Source organism: Misgurnus anguillicaudatus, chromosome 21 (assembly GCF_027580225.2).
Source record: "Misgurnus anguillicaudatus chromosome 21, ASM2758022v2, whole genome shotgun sequence".
NCBI classification, from domain to species: Eukaryota; Metazoa; Chordata; class Actinopteri; order Cypriniformes; family Cobitidae; genus Misgurnus; species Misgurnus anguillicaudatus.
The window spans coordinates 33,905,163-33,916,798 of record NC_073357.2 but is presented as its reverse complement, the minus strand read 5'-3'; the positions used below and the strand labels follow the sequence as shown (position 1 = coordinate 33,916,798).

Sequence of the window (11,636 nt, the reverse complement as noted above, 5' to 3'; positions counted from 1 at the left end):
TATTTGTACAGTATGTGGTTTCTTGATGTTTGGTGCACCAGTAATATTTAACAAAAAACATGGTGTCAACCAGTCCCGTTCTTCCCTTCTCTGGTCTGTTTCCATCAACAGTACATTCCTCTATAGATTACCGCTAGACAGCCACATTAAAGCCACTTTAAAAGCTTATGCAACATCATAAAAATGTCATGGACATTGGCAATGCCAATCAACCATTTGGAGAGTCATTCAATTCTGTGAGAAATTGCACACACATGATCATGCACTTAAAATAACAGACTACATATTATATTTTTTCTTTAGTTTTATTATTATTATTTTTTTTAATTTTCTTTTAATTACCATACCAATTTATTTCACATCAATGGCTATTTTTCATAAGTAGGAATATTAGTGAAATATTAAAGGTCACGTTTGTTAGTGTGTAATGTTGCTGTTAGAGCATAAATAACACCTGCAAAATGATAAAGTTCACTGCCAGGCGATATATTTTCTTAAACAGAATTGCTCTTTCAAAGCCTACAGCGAACGGCCGGTTTGGACTACAGCCCTCTACTTCTCGGTTGAATGACGTCACACTAAACTCCGCCCACAGGAGTATGTCAGTCGCCAGAAACAGCTCTGCTAAGCTAAGCTGTTGTTGAATCATAACACACTAAACAAACTACACAATCAGTACTCGTTACGTATTTCTGAAGGAGGGACTTCATAGAACAAGGAAGACATCAGCCCGTTTTTAAGACAGTGAAAACATGGTATACAGATAAGTAAATTGTGTGAAAAATAATGTGTTTTTTTACACGTGAAACATAAACACATTGCGCACTGTAAACACAATCAAAGTTTAAAAACACAGGAAGATCTGGGCCTTTAATATGAGGATAATCTTCAGTATTGTCCTGCTCTGGTATTCCTTAAGACTTAAACGTCTTTCTGCTTTCCTCTCCATTCCTTCTCCTTCCTCTCCACATTCTCTTGTATTTCACCCCAGAGCTCTTCTATCTCCACAGCCAGCACTCCCAACCACTTAAGCCATTGTGAAGGCTTAATTGGTGTTCATTAAAATTTTAGGGCTGGCTGCTCAATGGCAGGCTGTCCTGTGACAGCACAGGAAGATGAAGTTACTGTATGAGGAGCAGAAGACCCAGAGCAGACTTACTGCACATGCTCAGTAGCCTTCAGTCTAACCATCACTGGCCCAGTCACAGACTTGCACGTCCAAGTTTAACAAAGCGACTGTTAAACCTTATGAGCACAACATAGATTGCCTTTGAATCTGTTTTTTATTCTTTCGATTATACAGATGTTCTTTTAAGGAAATGATAAAGTACAGAAGAGAAATATTATTTAAGCATAACAAAATTACTACACTGTTAAAATTGCTGTAATTATGCAGCTGGTTGCCAGTAACTTACTGTAGAAGATAAAGACTTGGAACTTGGAAACTACTGTTGCCAGTTACATAAATGTAAAATCTACAGTAAGTTACTGGCAAACAGCTGACAGTAATAATGTAATTTCTACAGAATTTTTTTACTGATCATGAAGTTCACGAGAGAGCAGTGAAAGATAAACATTGTCATACGCTAAAATGAATTTTTTTTTGGATTTACATAATTCAATTACAGACACTGGAGTTATCTTAAAATAATATTATAAGTATCTGCAGAGTTTATTTTAAGAAAACTTATATCAATTATGTGGAACCAGTGTCAACAACTGAACTACATAATCTAACAATTATTTTTGAATTGAAGCTTAGCATTGATGCAACATGTATCTCAATAAAATACAGTAAAAAACACTGTACACCCATTACAGTGTAAATAAAACATTTAGTCACATTTTCATATATTGTACAATACAGCAACCAAACTAAGACACAATTGTGACATTTTGTATTGATATATGCACAAAAGAGAGTTTAAGTGAACTAGTTTATATAAAATTACATTACACTGTTATCTACACTGTACATTAAACGTGTACTGTATCACTGTAAAAAACATTCTGTAGAAATTACAGTATTACTGGCAACTAGCTGCCAGTAACTTACTGTAGATTTTACATTTATGTTATTTACTTGCAACAGTTTGTTCAAAGTTAAATAAACATTAAACATTTTCAGTCTTTATCTTCTACAGTAAGTTACTGGCAACCAGCTGCATAATTACAGCAAATTTTTAACAGTGTACTTGACACTGGCAAATGTGTAAACATGGATTTCAGTTATTCTAAGACATTATGTATACAAATTATGTAAAGAACATTCTGTGAAAATATAACCTGATAACTTTACTATTGATTGAAATTAAGATTGAAATCAATGTGAAATCAATAACTGAAATCAAACTTTGCTCCTATTACTTTAGCCTGGATTTTAAAGACTGGATTGTTGTATAGATTATATAAAATTGTATAAGATTTGTGCAGTTTATTTTTCCATAAACACAAGGAGTACTTTTGTATTTAATTCCAAAATTAACTTAAAAAAATATTTCTTCCCTTCTCAAAAGAAGCACCAGTAAAATTCAGAGCATTTTATATTTATAAACCTTTCTAAAATTACCCATGAGCTTTTATCCAAAGGCCTCTTTATGTATTACATGATATTCTTTGAAGGCTTGACACCTTGCAGGCAGTCTGAACTGGAGGGTGGGAGGCAGGGCTGCTTGGTGCATGAGCCTGTTTGATGCTCCGGTTTGATTGCAGGTTACAATTCACTGTTGCATTGCAGAGCGAGCTCTGGAGTCAAGAGGGTCGGTGCTTATTTCCTTAATGTCAACTCGGTTCATAATACAGAATCATACAGCAATTCATACATACACATATACACAAGTGTAAGGAATTACAGGTAATGATGTAAATAACCCATTACGTTTGGGTCTGGTTTTGTTTACGTACATCCCCTTCAGCTTAGTCTCTGTGTTGGCAGAGTCTCAAGACTGTAATGATACCCTTTCTGTAAAGAATAGCATCAGTGATAATTACGTGAAGAACTTTGTGTTCTGATGTGTGAATGTGTCTAATGAATTGTGGACCCAAATAGCAAGTACAAATGTAACCAGGCGGCAGGAAGGCATGGGAGAAATGGGCTGCCGTTGAAAGCAGATCACATACTTGTGTTGCTATGGTTACGGTCCCTATTAGGTAACTAGGTTGCCATAGTGTCTGAAAAGATCAAAGCTCAGCAGCAGAGCAAAGAACTGGGGGTACATGCACTCAAACAGAGAAAAACACTCATACACGCACTCAAACCGGGCCACACGTGCACTTAGTTCATTTTAATCCACATAGATATAACTCATGAAAACAATGCAAAGCAACCTTGGCAACAGTTGATTTAGCATAACTTATGAAGTAGGTATATACACTGCAAAAAATAATGTGTTTTAATTTTTTACACATTGTATGCGTCATGCCATTTTATGCGTTATTTCATGTTAAAATAAATGAAAGGGACAACACAAGTAATTCCGTTACTGTAATTCCACTACTTTTAGCGGTAACGAGCATGTAATGAAGTATTTTTTTCAATCAAGTAACGCAGTTACAATGACTGAAATTTAAATGAGTTTGTTACTCGCGTATAGTTTTGTGAAAAATGAACACTTGCCGACAAGACATATTTGATCTAATGTTGCAGGACCGTGGTGGGCAGCACAATTAAAAATAACACAGAAGGTGTGTTACTTTAGGGACAACACATGTGTTGTCACAAAAACACCTTCTGTTATTATTATTCATTGTAAGATTTAAATGAGTAATGAACCCATTTAAATTTCAGCAATTGTAACTGCGTTACTTGATTCAAAAAAAAACTTTGTTACATGCTCATCACCGCCAAAAGTAGTGGAACCACAGCAACGGAGTCACTTTGTAACGTGTTACTCCCATCACTGTTTTTAACACAACTTGTGTTATGTTCCCTTCATTTATTTTAAAGGGGACATTTCACAACACTTTTTCAAGATGTAAAATATATCTTCGGTGTCCCCAGAGCACGTATGTGAAGTTTTAGCTCAAAATACCATATAGATAATTTATTATAACATTAAAATTGCCACTTTGTAGGTGTGAACAAAAATGTGCAGTTTTTTGGTGTGTCCTTCAAAATGCAAATGAGCTAATGCAAAGCAGACACTGATCACCATAATGGTGGTTTGATGAAATTAAACTCAATTGTGCCGTTAATTATTTCTCTCTCTTTGCAATAAATGGCAGTGTCCTGGTTGGATAGTGCAGATTAAGGGGCGGTATTGTCCTCTTCTGACATCACAAGGGGAGCTAAATTTAATATGATAATGGTTTACCAAAACTAAGTTACTGGGTTGATCTTTTTCACATTTTCTAGGTTGATAGAAGCACTGGGGACCCAATTAAAGCACTTAAACATGGAAAAGTCAGATTACCATGATAAGTCCCCTTTAACATGAAATAACACGTTAAATGGCATGACACACACAATGTGTAAAAAATTAACACATTAAAAAAACATTTTTTACAGTGTATAATTAACTTTAGTACTTAAACAATACAAATTATGGTAAATATATTCAAATATGCTGTATGACACCATGCAAAGTTATACCGAGACACAAATATAAAAAACGTTTTTGAAATATTTTATTTATTTTTCTTGAACTTGTTTCAGTCATTCGAAATCCCCCTAAAAATAATGCATGTTATTGTAGAGAGTTTCTTCAAAATGCAGCCAAATTGAGAACCAATGTTTAACTGCATATTTTTAGCAACAACAAAAAAAAAGATAATATGAAGCATTATCTGAACAGAGAATAAAGTTATATTTAGGTCTTTGTCTAACTGGAGTCATGCTTATATATAGGTTTTTTCCACAGAGATGTTTTTATTTTACTTTTTAAAGTGGACTTTCAAACTGAAGTATTATTTACCATCAATATCATCATTGCAAATCGTGCAGTTTGCATTCGTTACTAACATGTACAGTATAAGGATTGTAGATTGAAATTAACTAACCTTAACGTCCCTACTTTAGCCACACTATATATTGTAACTATACCATAATATTTACTAATATCCAAATGCTTGTGAAAGATGTTGGTTCAGGCCTGATTGTTCAATTATATTAGAATAATCACAGCTTTTTAGGATACATAAAATTGGTCTGCGGAAATAAAAAATAAATTAATTTCTACAGAAATTAAATCATGTAAAATAAAAAGCCAGATGTTATTTATGAAAATTTCTGCCACTGCAACCTCCAGTTTTACAGACAAGGCTTAAGGTTAGTCTAAAACACATGTTCGAGTTGTTGAAAATATCTGATCTTAAAATGAAGAGTTTCGTTGCAAAACGAGATAACCACCGTTTTTTTAATTGTTCAGAAATCTCGTTTTTTGGTTGTGCATTCCAATTGATTTCAATGCAACTGCAGTTGTTTTGTTTTGATTTAAACCTTCATAACTTTAAAGAATACAGCTAAGTAGCACCATAAAACAAAATAATAACATGATAACATAATAATAAACATGTTTTCACAAAAATTAAAAAAAATGGATTTATCTCGTTTTGCAACGAAACTCTTCAAATATTCCAGTGGCATTGAATTGTCTTAAGATACACACAAGTAACATCTAAGGCATGTTTATAAAAGATGCTTAATTTAACTAAGGCCAACTCCTGGCTTTAGCTAAGCTTTGTCTGTGAAACCAGGCCTATGTATTGTTAAATCATTAAATATAAAAATGTACTATTTGAGAGAACGAACATTCTTGGCTCTCTTGATTTTGCAGTGGTGGATGTCCTCATGGAAACATTATATTGACCCTGGGACAACATTTCAATCAACCAAGTTTAAGCTTACAACCAGGATTAGCTGCTTCTAGACCATTGTATTTTATTTATCATTTCCACAGATTTTAAGGGTTCAGTAATGGTTAGAGTTGGGCTTTGGCATATGGGTTTAGATTTTATTTACAAAAATTTTGTCCTTGGGTCAACACAACTGTAGGTTGCCCTGAGGACATTTCTCACTTCAGTTGAGCAGAATCCTTACTTAACACAGATGTTTTAATAAAGCCTAGTAATTACAATAAAGATCTGACATAGCCTACATCTTGCCTTACATATTGTACAGCTCTATTCAACTTTTTTTTCCTCACAGGCATGTTGATCTTCATAGGTTTAGCTTTGTCTTCCATATTTGGTACTTCAGTTTGATAGCTTCTGCTGCCAGATTCTGAATAATCACAAGAATACATTTTTTAAAAATAAAGGCACTTAAGAGTTCTAAGCAGGGATGTCATAGAAGAACCATATTGACCTTATAGTCAAAGGATCCAAATAATTATTTCTTTCTTACACTTTTATATAGTCTGTAGAACATTTTTCAACTACAAAGAACATTTAAGTAACCATCATTTTTAAAAAATGTACACAGAGCTATTCGTTTGACAAGTTTGAATTTTCACTGCATTTACTGTAAATAAGCACTCGCTTTCACTGGAGTGTATTGATTTCCTCGCTGGGTTCAGAGAAAGGCAGAGTTAGATTGTAATACACATATAAATACGCACATGTTAACCAATTCAAGATACAATCAGTCCACTACCATTAACAACTGTGGAATGTAAAAAGTTTAAAAGTGCAACAGCAAACAAAGGCAACTGATGACTGACAACAGCAGTGCAACAGAGAGTAACACTGGGGCGGTTTCCCGGACAGGGCTTGTCCTAGTTCCAGACTAAAATGTATGTCTGAGCCGCATTAATTTAAAGAGCACCTATTGTCCGATTCACAATTTTACATTTCCTTTGGTGTCTAAGTAAACGATGTAAACGTAAACGATGATGCGAGTTATCGTCTCCAACGTAAATCTCTTTTCTTGGACTACAACAAACACACGGATTGTAGGCAACAGTTTACTTCCTGGGATTGGTGATGTAGAAAAAAACAACATTATCATAATTCCTCCTTCTTCGGACTTACAGCCTCTAAGTTAACTCCTGTTTGCATTGCATTGTGTGCATATCTTTTAAACATGGTAAGGAGCATTACATTTCCGGCTGACATCAGAGGTATTCAGCCCAATCACAATGTACAGATTAGCTGGCCAATCAGGGACACAGAGTTTCAAATCCAGCAATTTCAGGAAGAGACTGAAATCTGGAGCTACAAAAATGTCTGGTATGTGGAAAATCATGTGTTTTAAGCCATAAACCACGCAAACACATTATTATTATTATACCAAATACACAAAACAACATTGTTTTTTAGCAATGAAATAGGTGCCCTTTAAAAATAACATATTTCACTGACATATAGTAAAATATATCAGTGCCATTGTTTTGTCTCAAGATGCACACCAGTAATGTTTTTGTAAACTACTTAATTTTCCTAAGTCCTAGTCCTGGAATAATCTAAACCCTGTTCGGGAAATTGCCCCATGAGTCCGACCCCATTCTAATTTAAAAGGCAGCTTTGTGAATATTTGCTATGAGTCACAAGATAATGGGTATGTTTAACCTCCTAAGGATTGCTCTAAATATCCAACAGCAAGCATGGGCAACACAAAAAGCATATTTACAACAGACACACAAAACCACACATTGTAAACAAGCATGCACTCGAATACACTGTTTACACACCACTAGACCAGGTTAAAAAGTTGACAATATTATCAGCCAACACAAACGGGGATGGTTGGCCGATGTCCCCTTGAAATACATTTTAATGTATAGAAACAGGTCTGTGTAAGGGCCATTCCCCACTGTGCATTCCACCCATTTACTTTATGTACATGAACACACACGTATAGATCAGAATCAGGAGGAGGAAGGAGGAGGGGTGTTCTGGGCCATGCACACAGTGGTGGGAACGCCACGATTCATGACACACACTGAGTCTGCGGGCTGTTTGTGCTGGACCTGCCGAGAAGCCTCTACAAAGATGAAAAAGAAGAGAGACAACAGACGAGTTATTACCCAGACACAGAGAGAACAAAGACGGGTGAAGAGGGATGGCGTGCAGATGTAGGGCTATAGGGAGGAGAAGGAAGGGATGAAAGAAGACCAGAGGATGACGTTAATGCAGTCTGCTGTAGCAGGCACGTTTACCATGCAGGCTTTAGCATCATACCTCATTGAGCAGAACGCACACCGGTTCATTGTTTCCAAGATCAAAACTTCAGCTTGTTTGCGGCATGCAGGTTTTTCACTCTTTCCTTCAAATGTTAATGGTTTCATTTATCACCATGCTCTCTCACCAGTACAGTCTCCCATGCTGCTTCACCTCAAGACACATTGCTTTTGCTTTTCATGGCCTTCAGTAACCTTCCAATTCACCTCTTTGCGCCTGTCAAGTTCAGGCTAAAGAGAGTATTGGTACATAGAAAAATAAAAGAGAAATAAAACAAACATTTCATTCCAATAAATAAATAAAAATAAAACAAAGCCCTTATGAGGTTTCATACAAAATTTATTTCATGCTATGGTTGTAGTCATGTTTTCCTGTTTTTCTATGCAGTTATTGTTGCATAACATAGTGCATGCATGCATTTGTTTTCCTCAAAATTCTAAATTGCATACAATTTTCTTTTATTGTAAATATACATCTGTCATTTTTTTTGCTTTTCTTTGTGTACTCAAAAGACACAAAGGTGTACATTTTTTTTCTCCAAAAATAACACTGTCGAAAGTCTTTACGCGATATGTTAAACAGTTGCTCACTATAGTTTTCCACAGGATCTATTCACCGATAATTATAAGATAAAACAGAAAAATAATTCATTTTGCTCAGTTGTTTTCTCTATAAGAATCACAAGCATGCCAGACAGAAACAAAATTGAAAAAGCTGAATTTACAATCTATCTCACGTAACCACTGCCGTCTCATTTAAAATTGGAGGTCAATGTGACCAGAGTCATATGTGGTTAAAAACTCTCGAAGACAGAATGAAGAAATCCGTTGCTAAAATAAATAACATGTTCTTTAAACATCTCATTATCCATGGCTACATGTCAATTCTGCAAAAGTCAAGAACTCTTGAAAAAAATATGTGCTTTGTACAGATATTCATAACAGATATAGAATATTTTCCTCTTTTTTTATCTAACAGCATGCAGTTCATGCTAAAACAACAGGTAAGAGTCCACTGCATCTTCTATCGTAAGCGATAGTTTCATTATAAAACTCATTTTGCTTGATTTAAAACCATCGTTCTTTAACCGGCGTACTGTATGTTCTTCTTTAAAAGGTCCACACTCTTCCATACACAGTTGGAGAGCATTAAAGAAAGAAACCGATTCTCAATAAAATCATCTACCACCGTGTGAAGTAACAAAATCCTCTTGACTATAGCAAAATGCTGGTCTTTTCCCCTATATATACGTTCCTTCTTTTGGACCCCAGCCTTGAATCCCTCTGGCCTTTGGGGAGTCACGAAGAAAAAAGCTGGAGGTTTCGGTTCCCCTACTGAGATGCTGCTTCCTTCTCAGGTCACTTTGAGCACCTCTGCCTGCATATACTTAACTAGGGCAGTGTCAGCTTTGCAGGGATCTGCAGTAGAAAATACAGGGGAGGGTGGGGTTGCTCAGGGTCATCCTTGCCATTGGGCCTTGTTTTCATCAACTCACAAAATGAGGAGGAAATGAGCTACGAAAATCAGATGTCCTACTGATTATTTTCTGTATGATGAAAACTTGGGAGGCAAAAGAGGTGGAGTTGGACAGAAACGTACAGAGAGAGAGAGAGAATGAAAGAATTGTAGAGGAAGAAGACATAAATGTCTATTCCAAAGCTAGAACATTGTGGTCCTATAAAATCTAGGATCTTATTGATAAAGAGAGGGAAAGACAATTCCATCAGGGTAAAGAGGAAATAAAAAACATAGTAATCATGTTATTTGTCATAATTAATACTTGACATTGCACAACTGGAAAGGAAAGGTTATGCTTCATAAGACGTGAGTCTTTTTTAGTTTTCAGTTTTAAAATGATCCCTGTAACAATACTGTGCTCTTTAATCAGGACATCCAGTTCTTTAATGATTGATAGACACCTCCACTTGTAAATAGTGAATCCTTAAAACTTTTCCTGAGATCTTTTGGACACTTAATGGCTTGTGTGAATTGAGAGCCGGTAGGTAAAGACAAGAAGCAAAATGAGCGACAAAAAAACACAGCTCCAGAAGACAAGGACCAGAGAACAGGACAGACCAGACCAAATCAAACACCGCAGAGGACAGAAGGCAGCAGGGCAGGAGGAAGACCAGCTCTAAATACAGCACTGCTCCATCTCTTAGAGAATGGAGGGGATTGGAGAATGGGATCGCCGCAGGAGAACGGGTGGGCCACAGGACCCAGTGGACATCGACACCACCTCGGCCAGCGTTCGGGCCTTGTTGGTTATGGTGCCCAGGCTTCGGGACTTTTGATAACCTTGGTTTAGCAGAGAGAAATGTGCAAATGGCAATTGCTGAGACACAACGGGTTTGTCTGCTGTTTCAGCTCTGTCATTTTGCTCCACACCATGTTTTCATACTGTAGGTGGCTGTTGCTGGTATGGGTCAAAGGTAAAGGGTTTAAAACTGCATGCAATTTCTGTGTGATGACATGCACAGAGAGCACTTGGTTAATCTGGCTTTATAGAGAGCAGAGAAGGCTACGGATTGCAAGGCAAAAGAAAAATAGAAATGATCTTTCAATTTAAACTGGTTTATGATTGTTTAAGCCCAGGCCCTTTTTTTAATAGTGTATTATGTGTGTGTCAACTTTTTCTTTGCCTGTGTGCAAACCAAGCCTTCACTGTCCCGTCCAACACCATGCAGGCATCAGGACCAAGCTGTGCAGCGGGGCCACAGGACTGACCCAACACATGCACAACATAATGCTACAGAAATAAAGAACAGACCATCCCAAATACGCCCTACATGCACACACACACACAACAGATCTAACACACACGCACACTCAGAAACACACACAAAAGTACTTCCAGACAATAAAACAACATATTTGTTCAGAACAGTGTGTGTAGTTCTGCCTAGTATTGATGTTGACCAACTTGTGGTGCATTTGCCTGTGGGTAGGATTTGGAGTCAAACAGAGCATGCTCACACAGAGCAACATGTCATGTGACACAGACAGACAGCGCTATTGGTTAGAAAATGATGATGCACGGGTGTGACAAATTAATAACACTTTAAGGATGATACAGTTGTAGGCGACATAATCTTTTTTTCTAATAAATATGCAGCCATGTCTGCTTTTTGTTGATGCTTAAGTTCATACACTCTGTTTAAATGTGTTGGCCTTTATATCACTATACTGTACATTTGCTGACATGTTGCACTTCAATTGACAGCCTGTAAAGCTACATAGTGTGTAAGGGCCTTAAATGAATCTAAGGCTGCTGAGCGATTTGAACGCTATGTCGTATGACAGCAACACAGGAATGGTTATCAGGTGGTGACCCTGGCATGGCCATCTTCTGGGCTGTGCGCCCAGCCTAGCTGCAGCAGCGGGTAACCCTGCGGGTCATGCGTCGGGCCGCCCGGCTCCGCCCCTGACCTCCCTGAGAAGGTTCCGGCTATTAGCCAATCAGGTTGCATAAGGAAGATGGGAGAGAGGAAGAGGTGGAGGGAGGTACAAACATAGAG

General features: G+C 36.9%; 1 protein-coding gene across 4 annotated transcripts in view; it reads right to left on the bottom strand.

Annotated features, from left to right (window-relative positions):
- Positions 1–4,606: 4,606 nt before the first annotated feature.
- Positions 4,607–11,636, bottom strand: part of kcnc1a (potassium voltage-gated channel, Shaw-related subfamily, member 1a) — a 35,282-nt gene continuing 28,252 nt past the window's right edge. Inside the window, exon 4 of one of the 4 annotated variants that reach the window (XM_055203954.2) lies at positions 4,607–7,921. In XM_055203954.2, coding sequence (XP_055059929.1) covers positions 7,806–7,921 — 116 coding nt within the window. In that variant the 3' untranslated portion in view covers positions 4,607–7,805. The other 3 variants (XM_055203952.2, XM_055203955.2, XM_055203953.2) reach the window with 3 other exon arrangements.